At 44.9% G+C, this 15,048-nt stretch overlaps 1 protein-coding gene across 5 annotated transcripts in view; it reads right to left on the bottom strand.

Moving 5' to 3' along the window:
• The window catches only part of ZDBF2 (zinc finger DBF-type containing 2), a 33,087-nt gene extending 18,554 nt beyond the window's left edge, over positions 1–14,533 (bottom strand). The window contains exons 1-5 of one of the 5 annotated variants that reach the window (XM_053284128.1): positions 14,469–14,533; positions 12,893–13,047; positions 9,671–9,795; positions 2,726–2,777; positions 463–514 (exon numbers count right to left, since the gene is read on the bottom strand). In XM_053284128.1, the coding sequence (XP_053140103.1) occupies positions 463–514; positions 2,726–2,777 (104 nt within the window). In that variant the 5' untranslated portion in view covers positions 9,671–9,795; positions 12,893–13,047; positions 14,469–14,533. Of the gene's footprint in view, positions 1–462; positions 515–2,725; positions 2,778–9,670; positions 9,796–12,892; positions 14,130–14,468 lie in introns of those variants that run through there. The other 4 variants (XM_053284129.1, XM_053284130.1, XM_053284127.1 and 1 more) reach the window with 4 other exon arrangements.
• Positions 14,534–15,048: the final 515 nt, after the last annotated feature.

Here is a 15,048-nt window from a genome sequence, read left to right as displayed (position 1 = left end):
TTACTAGTTTAAAGCAACCAGACTGATGCTCATAGTGACTGCTGTCCACTGCATTATGGGCCTACTTCTCATCCTCTCCATCTCTAGGATGAAATGTTTTCACTTAGCTTAATGAGTGCAGCAATTCCCCAACATTGGAGACACCAGTGGTAGTGGTCGGGTAATTGCATAAAATAGCTGGCTGAGGTTTATTTGAAATATTACTAAGGGTAAAACAACATGTTAAGCAATCCAGAGATGAGTATGGATGCACACATACCCATATCCACAGGGATTTATCCCCCGCCTCAGCATATTGTGAAATCCATACTGAAGTCCAAGTTAAGACTTCTCAGCCATTGCAAGATCTGGATATTAAATCCAATCATTAACTTAGCAGATATGTTATGAGTTAAGAATACTAGTTAACATGCTAGTATAAAGAATACAGCTTTATTCCAATTATGCAACCATCTAACTCACCTGCTACTGCTCTCTTGCCTTAAGGAGCCTTCATTACCTTTTCTTTCTACACCTGTAATAATAATAATAATAATAATAATAATAATAATAATAATAATATGCACTTAAATGGTCAATAATGAGAAACTATTCAACACCAATAAAACAAAGCAGGCCTACAAGAAAGAACAAGTCAAGAACAGAGCAGAAAAATGGAAGAATAAGCCACTGCATAGTCAATATTTGCACAATATAACTGGAAAATCAGACATCACCAAGACCTGGCAACGGCTTAAGAATGGCAACTTGAAGAAAGAAACAGAGGGTTTAATACTGGCTGCACAAGAACAGGCACTAAGAACAAATGCAATAAGAGCAAAAATAGAAAAGTCAACAACAAACAGCAAGTGCTGCCTTTGTAAAGAAGCAGATGAAACAGTGGACCACCTAATCAGCTGTTGTAAAAAGATAGCACAGAATGACTACAAACAAAGACATGACAAGGTAGCAGGGATGATACACTGGAACATCTGCAAAAAATACAAGCTACCTGTAGCCAAAAATTGGTGGGACCATAAAATTTAAAAAGTTGTAGAAAATGAAGATGCAAAAATATTATGGGACTTCCGACGACAAACAGACAAACATCTGCCACACAATACACCAGATAACAAAATACAAAGATCTACAAATTGAAATTGAAAGGCTGTGGCAGAAAAAGACCAAAATAATCCCAGTGGTAATTGGCATCCTAGGTGCAATTCCAAAACAACTTGAAGAGCACCTCAATACCACAGGGGCCACAGAAATCACTATCAGCCAATTACAAAAAGCAACATTACTGGGAACAGCCTATATTTTGCGACGATATCTATGGATGATATCATGGAGAGCCAGCGTGGTGTAGTGGTTAGATTGCTGAACTAGGACCGGGGAGACCTGAGTTCAAACCCCCATTCAGCCATGAAACTAGCTGGGTGACTCTGGGCCAGTCACTTCTCTCTCAGCCTAACCTACTTCACAGGGTTATTGTGAAAGAGAAACTCAAGTATGTAGTACACTGCTCTGGGATCCTTGGAATAAGAGCGGGATATAAATGTAAAAATAATAATAATAAAATAATAACCAACAGTATTGATGATAAAATTCAGCCATCCCAGGTCCTTGGGAAGGACTCAATGTCTGGCTGTGTAAAGAAGAAATAATAATATTATAAAGATGTAAAATAGGAGGGGAAATTCATCAAGTTTCATTTATTAACCACTAGTGCAGTAAAGATAAATTTCAAGCATCTGATGCAGCTTTGATCAAAGCGTCAGTCTTTTTCCTACTGAATAAGTGACTTAATATTTTTAAAACTTAATTTCTTGGCTGCCCCAGAACAATAGTAGTAGAAGTTTATTACAGTCGTTGACCAATCATTACAGTTTGCATAATACGTTTTACAAAATATTGGAGTTAGTAGTACAAGCTTTAAGCAATTTGCAGGTAATAAAACAAAACTTTGCCACATTCACAGAAATTACAGGTTTAAAATTTGATAGCAGATATTCCAAATAAAAAAGATCAGTGTAGCTAGGATTTTTCTATATAAGGGGTAAAATAAGGTAAAACGACTATCCCTGTAGAACTGGCAGTAGAGGATTGCATGAGCAGTTGTCTCTAGTCCCCTGAGCCGCAGGGGCAGTGGTGAATTGAATAAGGTATTCAATTGTATTTTCCCTCCAAGACCGCAGTAGGGAGAACATTTAATCTGGCAAGGGTCAGGGCTCTCCTGAATTTGGATAGGAGAATGTGGTCTAAGTAATCGGCCGGTTTGGAATTAAAACTCTGAGTGCCTATATACAATCCCCTTGACAAGCATGCACATTCCTCTTGGAGGTCTGTGTCTAAGAGCCATTGTTTAATAAAATGGATAGCCTGATCAAAACCCTGGCCAATGAATTCTCCCTGGGATGTGCCAAGATGCTGGAGCTTCATTTTTAAAGCTGTTGACCTGGTAGATGTGAAGCTATCAGTTAGTACTAAAGGAGTGAGTCCAGTGAGGAAGAAGACCAATTTCAACCAGAATTTAATTATACAAAGCCAAATTTTCATCTTTAAAGTGGTAACTCCAGCCTCTCTTTGGAAAGCAGCATTAGTAACACCACCAGGCACTTGGAAGATGGCCCTTAGAAATTTCGTCTGGACTAATGCCAACGACGTGGAGTTATCATAAGGGTCAATCCAGAACAATTGTTCTCTGGGCAGCTCACAAAGAAACACTGGGATAAAGTGACCTTACCTTGTGCTGAAACAGCAGAGGCTTCATCTCCTTGTTTATTCCGATCAAACATCTATAAAACAAAAATAAAATCAATGAAAATAAAAGCTGAACACACCCAAAAGCTCTTACAAGAAAGGTTTGCTCAATAAAACATCACCTTATCCTGAACACTGTTGTGAAGAACGTAGTTTACGATCAATGATCAGATGCACTTAAGTCAAAAGCCAAAATATGTCCACCATATACAATATAATGCAATACAATAGGTACAATAAATCAATTTAAATATAATAATGGTAGCAAGATCAAGTTACATCTCGTTGGCGGTCCTCTGTTGTCTGATTTTCATGGCTGTCAAGCAAAAATTGGCTACCTTTTGGGTAATATCTACACACTTCTCAGAGAGGAGAAATCGTGTGTAGTAAGATCCAACTCTACCTGGCCTATTCAGTAACAAGGGTGTAATCAAGCTAGCATGTGAGTCTTTATAGGAAGAGCAGTACAAAAAAATGTTGTATTGTCTCAAGCATTCCTTCCTCACAAGGACAGATCTTATTGGCTTGAGGCATTTTATTATACCTGCCAATAAGTACTGCCGAGGAGAGCACATCAAATTAGTAGTGTACCCGAACCGGTCCGGCGGCCATTCCAAATAATGGCCGAACTGGTCAGGCCCTGCCTGGTCCGGGTCCGGGTGGGGGGTATGCCTTTAAGGGCGGGAGGGCTTACTTAGCCCTCCCGCCTCCTTGCCCCCGCCAGCGCCCGTATTTTCTAGTATAGGGGCGCTGGAAACCAGCCGCCCCCCCGCCACCGCGGCAAAAGAACTCCCAATGCCAGCCCTCCCTCCCTCCCAGCTAGCTGCCCGCCCGCCCGCCCGCTCGCTCGCTCACCGCATAGGAAACAAGAGGAGCTCCGGCACAGAGCTCCTCTCGTTTGGAAGGCCTCCGGCATAATGGTGTTTTGCACACGCCGCAAGGCACGCCGTTCGCCGGAGGCCCGGTCTACCCGCCGGGAAAGGGCCGGGTAGACCGGGCCTCCGATCGCTGGGTAGACCGGGCCTCCGATCGCTGGAGGCCCGGTCTACCCAGCGATCGGAGGCCCGGTCTACCCGGCCCTTTCCCGGCGGGTAGACCGGGCCTCCGATCGCTGGGTAGACCGGGCCTCCGGCGATCGGAGGCCCGGTCTACCCAGCGATCGGAGGCCCGGTCTACCTGGCCCTTTCCTGGCGGGTAGACCGGGCCTCCGGCGAACGGCGTGCTTTGCGGTGCGCGCATGCGCGCGCGCAAAACACCATTATGCCGGAGGCCTTCCAAACAAGAGGAGCTCTGTGCCGGAGCTCCTCTCGTTTCCTATGTGGTGAGCAGGTGAGCGAGCGGGCGGGCAGCTAGCTGGGAGGGAGGGAGGGCTGGCATTGGGAGTTCTTTCGCCGCCGCCGCGGTGGCGGGGGGCGGCTGGTTTCCAGCGCCCCTATACTAGAAAATACGGGCGCTGGCGGGGGCAAGGAGGCGGGAGGGCTAAGCAAGCCCTCCCCGCCCTAAAAACAAGGCCCCCCTTCGGTGCCGGTCCGGACTTCTCCGGACCGTGCACATCACTACATCAAATCTGGCTCTGAAGAATGCTTTATGTAATTTGGAGAAGGTAAGTAATGATAGATATTTTGGTGGAGATCAGCTGATATTTACATAATACTCTCGACTGAGGTCAGAAATCATACTAAGATCCTTTTGGCGTTCTACATTCCCCTAGTCTCTGCGCAAATACCCTCTGGGCCTGGACAATGCCCAACGACAGCAGGTACTCAGGGGATAGTCCATAGGACAAAAATGTCTCCCTGTCTCCCAACCTGATTTATAATCGTCAGTGAGCACCAGAGGGGCCAAACCCACAGGACACAATTTGAGCTTCAGCCAATAGTTGTCCATCTGCTTCCATGCCCTTGCCTCCACTCTTAGAATCCCTGTCTCCAACCTCAAACTTACATAGGACACACATCTAGGCACACCAAGAACTGCCCTCAAGAATTTAGTTTGGACAGTCTCATCTCCTTACACTTGATGTAAATTCCTAGTTTTGCACCATACAGGTGAAACTCGGAAAATTAGAATATCGTGCAAAAGTCCATTAATTTCAGTAATGTAAATTAAAAGGTGAAACTGATATATGAGACAGACGCATTACATGCAAAGCGAGATAAGTCAAGCCTTAATTTGTTATAATTGTGATGATCATGGCGTACAGCTCATGAAAACCCCAAATCCACAATCTCAGAAAATTAGAATATTACATGGAACCAAGAAGACAAGGATTGAAGAATAGAACAATATCGGACCTCTGAAAAGTATACAGTGTACTGTGCTTGATTGGCCAGCAAACTTGCCTGAACTGACCCCATAGAGAATCTATGGGGCATTGCCAAGAGAAGGATGAGAAACATGAGACCAAACAATGCAGAATTGCTGAAGGCCGCTAATGAAGCATCCTGGTCTTCCATAATACCTCATCAGTGCCACAGGCTGATAGCATCCATGCCACGCCGCATTGAGGCAGTAATTGCTGCAAAAGGGGCCCAAACCAAGTACTGAATACATATGCATGCTTATACTTTTCAGAGGTCCGATATTGTTCTATTCTTCAATCCTTGTCTTCTTGGTTCCATGTAATATTCTAATTTTCTGAGATTGTGGATTTGGGGTTTTCATGAGCTGTACGCCATGATCATCACAATTATAACAAATTAAGGCTTGACTTATCTCGCTTTGCATGTAATGCGTCTGTCTCATATATCAGTTTCACCTTTTAATTTGCATTACTGGAATTAATAGACTTTTGCACAATATTCTAATTTTCCGAGTTTCACCTGTATACAATTTGGGCCAACAACTTGGCCTCAAACAGCTTCAGGGCAGCTGGCATCAATTCCTCTCCTTTGCCACTGAAGCTGCAGAGCACTGTCGTGAGTTTCATTAAAAGTGCTTCCAAATTATTGTCAAAATTTAAAATAAATTGTGTTTAGTTATTTTTTATGAATCACAAGGTCTTTATTGTCAAGGGTCAGATGTTTTCATTTTTGTAAAGATTAAATCTCATTTAGAATTAGAAGGTGAACAAAGCAACCTAAAGGCTGATAGGTCATGCACATATCCAAACAAGGTATTTTTCGGATTAATTTAACCCTGTTCAACGTGCAAACTGAACAATGGGAAAGCTGTATTAGCCTGTTAAAAGTGTCAAATGTCACTTTGATATACCTTGTAGAGACAAGACTGGGAGTGTCCCTTGATAGGGACAGCTATTGGTAAGAAAGGCAAGAGATCAGAAAGAGTCAAGTAACCATTGATTTATGTTCATTTCAACATCTGAGATCTGCTAGAGAGGTCTGTCTGCAGCTGCCACCGGCTCGTCTGGTGGCCACTCAGGGACGTGCCTTCTCTGCTGCTGCCCCGAGGCTTTGGAATGCGCTCCCTAGTGAAATAAGAGCCTCCCCATCTCTGACAGCTTTTTAAAAGTCTTTAAAAACACATTTCTTCACCCAGGCCTTTAATTAATGTTTTAATGGTTTTAATGCTGTTTTAAAATATTATTTTTTAATTTTTTAATTGTTGTAATGTGTGCCCCCCCCCATTTTTGTCTTAACAAATGTTTTACTTTGTTTTTATTCTGTTGTAAAGCGCCCAGAGACTAAGTTTTGGGCGGTATAAAAATGTTTTAATAAAATAAAATAAAATAAAAAAAACATTTTGGGAATGGAGGTGGCTCATGAGTACAATCTTGGTTAGAGCAGCACTGATGAAAAGAAAAAAGAAAGAAAAAGAAAAAGAAAAAAGAAAAAGAAACGGACTTACTGTGAAAGGTTCCTTCTCCACCGAAGTAGGGAGGTCATGGCTTACAAAGGATTAACTTCCACCTACAAGTGAGTTGATTCAGGCAACCTTTAGTAAAATTATCTCACTTTGGCAATAAGCGGCCAGTATAGGGGGCTTGTGCTTAGGTCTTGTTCCTTCGCACTCTTTAATGGTGGGCCCTTCCTGTGCCATTCTGGTGACGCAAAATGGCGGCGCTTCTTAGTGGCTTTGGCTTTGTGCCTGACCTTGCCCCCATCTTCTACCCCGGAGTCCTCTCTGCTGCTGCCTGTTGCTCACCTGCAACTGGTATTGAAAGGCATCGTGCCTCGGAGGCTGGAGGTGGCCCACAGCCACCAGACTGGTAGCCACTGATAGACCTGTCCACCAGGAATCTGTCTAAGCCCCTTTTAAAGCCATCCAAGCTGGCGGCCATCACCACATCCCATGACAAAGAATTCCATAGATTAATTATGCGCTATAAGGACATATCTCTCCTCTGAAAGAGAGCCCATAAGGGTTTCCTCCACCTGCGAAGGGTCCATGCTTAAATGCTCCTTTCCCAAAGGGAGGGGTGGGAAGGAAAGAAGCAGCTCACCGAAAACTGAAGAATGAAGAAGGATAATTGGGGCAGAAGCCCCAAGGTGTCTGTCCTACCAGGAGCAAAGACAGGAAGGAACTGAGGAACTGACCCCTGGGCATGCTGGCAGAGGGGATGGACTTCCAGATACCTAAAAAAACCCTGAATTTCCTGTCTATTGGGAGCAAGAGACAGAAGTTAACCCTTTGTAAGCCATGACCTCCTACTTCAAGAGAGAACAAGTAAGAACTAATCTGCCTACTTTACTTTCACTATCCCTACAACTGGACAAAATTTGGTCCAAATCGGTTAGGCAATTCACAAGTTAGCTCACATACCTCAAATGTTCATTCATCCACCTTCTTGAATTGGGGTGGATGACATCTTCACAAACTATATGTTTGAGGTGTCTCTACAACTGTACTAAATTTGGTCCCACTTGCACTTCAAACGTTCAAGTGTCCGCCATCTTGAATCAGGGTGGATAACATCATTACAAACTATACCTTGAGCCGTCCCTATGTGTCCCTATACCTGTAGCAAATTTGGTTCAAGTCAGTTAGGCGGTTCACAAGATAGCCCACTTGTGCCTCAACCATTCATGCATCTGCCATCTTGAATCAGGGTAGATGACATCATTACAAACTACTCCCTTGAGCCATCCTTGTGTGTCCTTACAGCTATAGCAAATTTGGATCAAATAGGTTTGGATCACAAGTTATCCCACTTGCGCCTCAAACGTTTACATATCCACCATCTTGAACTAGGATGGGTGACATCAGCAAAAACAACCCAGTTGAAGTGTCCCTATGTGTCACTACCACTGTACCCGATTTGGTTCATATTGGTCCAAGCACTGCAAAGTTGATAGCGGGGGACACACACAGAATGCTGGGTGAGATCATAAGCCAGCTGGAAAATAGTCTAAAAAGCTTAAAATTGGGGTCCTGACCTTGAGAGAGTGTGGGAAAGTATAAGTCAAGAGATATACTGCTTTTATCTTCATGTTTAACCAGCATTCCAGCTTCTATCATTTAGGTCTGCAACCCAAACCTTTGCAGAACAAGATAGTCCTATTTAGGGGTGTGCAATTCGGGTTTTCGGGTGATTCAGCTCGGACCCGAACCGAATCACCCCTGTTCTGTTTTGTGCCCGAATCTGGGTCACCCGAATCACCCTTGATTCGGTTCGGATTCGGATTTAATCCAAATCCGAATCGATTCGGGGGGGTAAAAAGGGGCCCAGAGGCAAAATTTTGGGGTGGGGTGGTAGTGCCCAATGGGTAGAGTCTACCACCCCAATTTCAGGGGGATTGGGCAAAGGGCTGATTTTTGGCGAATTTTTTAAGTTTTAGTGACTTTGGGGCAGTTCGGGGGCATAGCATGGGATCTGGGCAAAAGGAGTGGGGTGGGGTGGTAGTGCCTAATGGGTGCAGAAGTTTTTTCTGAGGTGTGAATTCTCATTCTATCATAGCAAATGAGATTTTTTTCAATTAAACAACTCTCATGACCCCACTTTCACTTTTTCACACTCTCTATTACTATGAATAATATGAGGAAGTAATCAATTTAGCACACTTCACCTTATGAAGACAAACCTCATAAAAATAAATTCACCAAAATTCACCCCTCTGCCCAATCACTCTTAAATTGGAGATGGGTGGTAGCCTCCACCCATTAGGCACTAACTACCAGCCCACCCCACTCCTTTGGGGCAGATCCACTTTCTGCCCCCAATCTGCCCCAAAGACACCCAAACTTCCAATATTCCCAAAAAATCAGCCCTCTGCCCAATCCCCCTGAAATTTGGGTGGTAGCCTCCACCCATTAGGCACTACCACCCCACCCCACTATTCTGCCCCAGGCCCAACTTTCTGCCCCAATCTGCCCCAAAGACATGAAAATTTCAGAAATTTACCAAAAATCAGCCCTTTGCCCAATCCCCCTGAAATTGGGGTGGTAGCCTGCACCCATTAGGCACTACCACCCCACCCCACTCCTTTTGCCCAGATCCCATGCTATGCCCCCGAACTGCCCCAAAGTCACTAAAACTTCAAAAAATCGCCAAAAATCAACCATGAACCGAATCACCCGAATTTTTCGGGTCCGAAATTCGGGTGATTCGGCTCGTGCCCGAAAAATATCGGGGGACATCGGGGGTGATTCGGTTCAGCCCCGAATCACCCAAAATTGTTCATTTCGGGCACAGATCGTTCTGTGCCCGAAATTTTTTGCACATCCCTAGTCCTATTTACTTGTACAAGCCATTAAACGAATAGCAATACATTGCCATAAGACTGAATTCTCAATAATCCTTTTAAAATCCTACTAAAAGGAATATACAAAACTTAACAGATTTTCCCCTGGTGTGAATGGCTACAATTCTTCTTCCTCACCCATTTCTTCATCTCTGTCACCTTCTCAAAATCTGTAATGGTGCTCCTCTCCATTCTAATTGGAAGCCGTATATTACCAGCTTGATACTCTCCCATCTTTATTTGATAATACTGTAACTGAAATTTACTACATATTACCAAACACCTACCTTCTCGTCAGCCTCTATGTCCACGTGAAAAACAGACTTCAGAGTTATCACGTACCATCTCTCAAGTTAAGTAAGAAGTTATTTTCTGAGCAGGTTTCTCATCTGTTTTCATTTCTATTGACAGCCTGTAAATCAATTCCAAGCAGGTTAAGCTAGCTGCAGATACCCGTGGCTTTCAAAATATATCTCAAACTTTTGAAAACCACAACTTAAAATTAAATAGATCTGAAAGCAGGATTTCTAATTCTTTCAAAGTACATAAGAACAGCCCTGCTGGATCAGATCCAAGGCCTAACTAGCCCACCATCTTGTTTCACACAGTAGCCCACCAGATGCTACTGGGAAACCCACAGGCAGGAAGTAAGGACATGCCCTCTCCCCTGCTGCTACTCCCCTGCAACTGCAATCGTGTGCGCATGCCCGACATGCACACAGGCTGCTGACCGACATGCACACAGGCTGCTGACCGACATGCACACAGGCTACTTAGGGTCATTTCCGGTCCGAGGATGGGGGGCGGGTGGCAGGAAGGTACGCTGCTGCCCCGGCAGACCAGTTTTTAAGAGAGCGCCAGTGGGGGAAATGTGGTGGGGGGTGGACGCGGGGGCGACACAAAGTGGCACACGGGGGTAATGCGCACCCTCCCCCACCCCTAAAGTTATCCCTTTATCTTTGAATGGTCCCTGTTGGTTCTATGCACAGCCCTATCTCCTTAATAATCCCTAGCATTCAATTGGCCTTTTTCTCAGCTGCTGCACACTGAGTTGACACTTTCAACAAGCTGTCCACCACGACCCCAAGATCTCTCTCCTGGTCAGTCACTGACAGCTCAGATCCCATCAGCGTATATATATGAAGCAAGGTTTTGTTGTCCCAATATGCATCACTTTACACTTGCTTACACTGAACTGCACGACTGGGAGTCCTTCTTACATGTGAAAAAATGAGCCTTTTGATACCAGTCGGCACTTTGTTAAGTGTAAACCTAAGACTCTATCATTTAAACCACTATGATGTATGTATAGAACCTGCACCACAAGCAACATGGTTAAAGCACTTTAAAACCTAAATGCATCTCAGAAAAATAGAAATATCATTATCTCCTGACATAAGTAATCCATCAGGGCAACCAAGACAGCTTCAGCTGAAAAAGCAGGTCTGAATCCACAGAAGGAAATGGATCCAAATAATCCGTTTCATCCTGAGCACCTTGTCTAAGAAGGGGATAATTGTGACAGTAAATAGTGAGTACAATCCTCAGGGTCCAAGAAAGGTTGCTTTCTTTTTAGGAGCACTCTCACAATTGCTTCTTTCTCATTGATAGCTCTACCACGTCTTGCAAGGAAGCATTAATTATTCCATGGACTCAGTTGTTCATTCTCCTCTTGTTGAATATAATTAGCCAGGAAGTGATTGGTTAAACCCAAGCACCTTGTCCATATTCTTAGACCACTGAAATGCATTCAGATAGTACACTGGACACATCCATGAGCAGATCAAGTTTGAGAGGGCCTCATATCCCTCAAAAAAGTTCCACTAGGCAGCACTGCAACACTGACAGATAAGCATCATTTCTTCACCACCATCAGTGTCAAAGAACAGGCTTTAAAATCAGCTCTTTGTGATTTTAATCGGATTTTATTCCAAGTCTACTGCCACCTACATTTAAACCATTCCTCTGTTTCATTATTTTCAACTATGTAATGAGCTAAATGAGCTCTATACAGTAAGACAGGACAGTTGCAAGCAATTGTGTCAACCACCCGAGTCATCTCCATATTCCACAGACCAACAAGGGCTTTGACAAGAGTGCCAGCCAGGTCCGGGGGGGGGGGGGGGCGTGTCTCAGAAATCCATCTGCATTCATCAGCCTCTGAAGGCAGACAATTCCAATAGGGCCACTACCCCTGTGAAGGTGAACAGTCACAGTAAATCCAAACCCCAGGAACAAGTGGTCCAATCACAACAATGGAATCAGCAAGGAATCCCTCATTCTCAGATCAGTATCTCAGAATCTGTTTTCTTTCCCAGTTTTCCAACACAGGTACAAACAGTGAGAACCAGGACTCACCCAGACAGGTAACCTGGAGATGGTATTTACTATAGCCCACACTAACTCTCCATCTTGAGCCTTCAAACCTAGGTTGGTGCTGGACCAAAAAACTGGTCCAGTTTTGAGACCAGTTGAGAGAAAGAACCTCCTCCCAGGTTGTCCATCCAGGTCTCGATACTGCAAGCAAAGTTAGCTCCCTCAACTAGGAGCAAGTTGTTTTACTACAAACTAACACGGCATTTAGCAACAGCACAAACAGACTAAAGGACAATGGGAGGGTCGCCTTGACTAGGAGAAGGACCAGAAAGCAGGGCAGTTTTATATATCCTACTGGTTCATTCAGCCCCTGCCACTATATTTTGCTCTGGCCAAAACCAATTGGACTGGGATGACACTTCCCAGGATGTTATGATCAAGACTTCCCAGGCACAAACAGTACCACAGCTCAGGAGCAGCCATCAATAAGGTGGGGTGGTTACACAATACTGTTGGGCAAGAAACCCAACACCCATAATTCATTAGGACAGGTCTTGACAAATTTTATTTTCATCTAGGAGTCAACACAAAAATTCAGGAGCCAGACTAATTTATCAGTGGACCTCTAAAATAACTCATTTATCAAATGTCTGGGAAGATAGTGGGGGAAGAGCTGAGAGAGACTGCAATTGGGATAATTCTGTGGGAAATGGGAGAGTAAAGAGGAGGAACACAAGGTGGAAGGGAGTTGCAAAGTGTGTCTCAATACATGAGAAGCCAGATATCCCTGATCGTAGGCTTCCTCTAAAGTAAATCCCACTGGTTTCAAGTCTTACTCTCAACTAAAGTATGCACAAGTTTGCAGTCTGGAAAAATCCTAAGGGTACAACCCTGAGAGGTTAAGTGTTCTGAGAGGTGCCTGGATATAACAGAGCCATGCCATGGTGTGGAGGCAAGAGCCACATACCAAGGAAGTATATTGGGGCACATTAGCACTTGGTATCTCAGAAAGGCTATGTGAGGAAACTGGGGGGAACTGAACAGTTTTAACAGCAGTTCCTAGTTTCCCTCTACTCCCTTCCTTCTCAACTCTCACACGTGGAAACCATCCACTCAGCACACGACCCTGCTCAAATAGCTGCTAGCACACTCTGCATGCCTGCGCAGCACCTGCTAGCCAACCAACCACTTACTTGAAGAGCCCAGAAGAGCCTCACTCCTGCATGCCTATCGATCTCTTCTACTCTTGTATGTTACATCTGCACGCTACATGTGCATGCTCACCCAGTTACTGTGTTTTTCACTGTCCCGTGGAAGGCGAAGGAAGACTATGCTGCTTGGAGGAAAACTGTGAACAACACAGAGAATGACCGAGGGGGAGACATGCATGAAAAGAAAGCAATGCATCAGCCCAGGAGATCTGGGAACCACCAGTGCATATGGGGGGAGGGAGGGAGGAGAGATCCTGATGCCTGCAGTTGTTTGGTGGGGCAGAGCAGAGCAGCATGCGCGGGGGGGGGAGGGGGGGCTGAGCCAGGCACCACAATTAATTCTTAGTCACAACTCACTGGTTAGCAAGAATGACTCAATTTAATTTTCAGTTAAGTATAGTGAGCTATACAATGCCTTCTGCTTAGTTCATGGTCTCTATTCTAACTTGCACCTAAAGTACAGATCCTGGAGCATTGTCAATTACAATTACTCCTTCAGCAAAGCTTCCACTGTGAGTTCCATTAAGAAAACTATGCAGTCAGGCTCAAATGACATGTGACAGAAGTTCCCCACACCCAAACACTCACTTTGCTCTTTACCAAAAATCACATTGGCCTGCAACTGGGGCAGGCCACGTTTAAACAAACTGGTCTGCTGCTGTAATGCATAGTTCAAATCTGAGTTTCTGCCAATAACATAGTTTAGTTTTACCGGTTAAAAAAAACCCCTACTGCCAAAAAGCAAAAGTGACACTTTCACATATCACTAAAATCCCCTGAATAATCCCTCAGTCCCAATCTAGCATAATTGAGCAAAACTTGATAACATCTGGAAACCCATACAACTTCATAAATATAGGCCAAAGTGTTCTGGAAAAACGTAAAATCAACATGTGCCTGTCATGCACATTCATTTTTCAGTGAGTTTGTGCTTTTAAATAGGATTTATGTTACAGAAAAGGCCAGTATATCAAGCCAAATTCAGCTGTTCGCCAACCTCCTTCCCCCATCACTGTAGTTCCAAACAGACAGCAAACACAGGAGGTTAACGGAGCCCACGGCGGGCTGCTATGCCAGGCTAGGTGACTCGTAAGTTGTGCAAGTCTCTTAGAAACGTAAACGTAAACCACTCCAAAGTCAACCATTGTTCAAAAGGAGCAGCTAACGCAGGACAACTCTGCACAGAGAAGGGGGAGAGGCGGCCGCCTTTCAAGTATTGTTTCCGCACAGCAGAGAGAGAAATGGGGGGTGGGTGTTACTGAAGGTAACTTGGGGGAGGTTTGAGGGGGGCCTTGGGGGGCGCTCCCCTCCCTGTCCCCCCCCCGCTTCAAAAACACTCTAGGGCCCGCGCGCTCTCGCAGTGAAGGGGGGGGAGAATGTGCGCGCGCGCTCCGGAAGCAGCCGGGAGACCCCGCCCCCCTCGCAGGCGCGTGCGGGGAGTGCAGCGGCCTCTGAGCAACCTCCGCTGCGTCCCTCTTTTTTCCTTCGCCACGATACTGGCTCAAGTATCGAGTTGTTTTTCTACTTTACCCACCCTCCTCCTGTCTTTCTTTCTTACCTCCATCCCGCTTTCCCCCTCCCACTTGGCTCCTTCCGTGCTACCATGGCAAAGGGCGCGACTTCCTTTTCCGGGTTACCACAGAGCCAGTACCGCGTAGTCCTAGAAAAGCCATACCCGAGAGGCTATGGGGGGAGAGGGCAGCGTGGGTGAGCTTGCCGTCCGGCTAGGGAGCCGCTCGCTGTGATTGCAGATACCGAAACCAAAAGCAGTATATAAACACTTTTTAATAATATAAAATTATTACAGACGAGCAAAAGGAAACCCTCTGGGCTCAACGCTGGCTGTTGTGCTGCCCAGAGGGAGAACCTCCTACAGATAAGCAAGAGTGGAGGACGGCTGTCTCTCGCTTGCTCTCTTTAGGGCTGCACAGCGAGGAGCATATGACAATAGCCTGCGGCCAGACTCCAAGATTGTAAAAATAGAAACTCCCAAGTCTTTTATTTTTCCAAAATGCAAGAAGATATCCAGTGTTATCAGTTATCCCTCCCACTTCATGAGAAAAAACACTACTTACAAATGTTTTCAGATCCCCATTCAGCCATGATACTTGCTGGGTGTCTTGGCCAGTCACATCTCT

This window comes from Hemicordylus capensis, chromosome 1 (genome assembly GCF_027244095.1).
Source record: "Hemicordylus capensis ecotype Gifberg chromosome 1, rHemCap1.1.pri, whole genome shotgun sequence".
Taxonomy (NCBI): domain Eukaryota; kingdom Metazoa; phylum Chordata; class Lepidosauria; order Squamata; family Cordylidae; genus Hemicordylus; species Hemicordylus capensis.
This window is presented reverse-complemented; position numbering and strand designations above follow the sequence as displayed.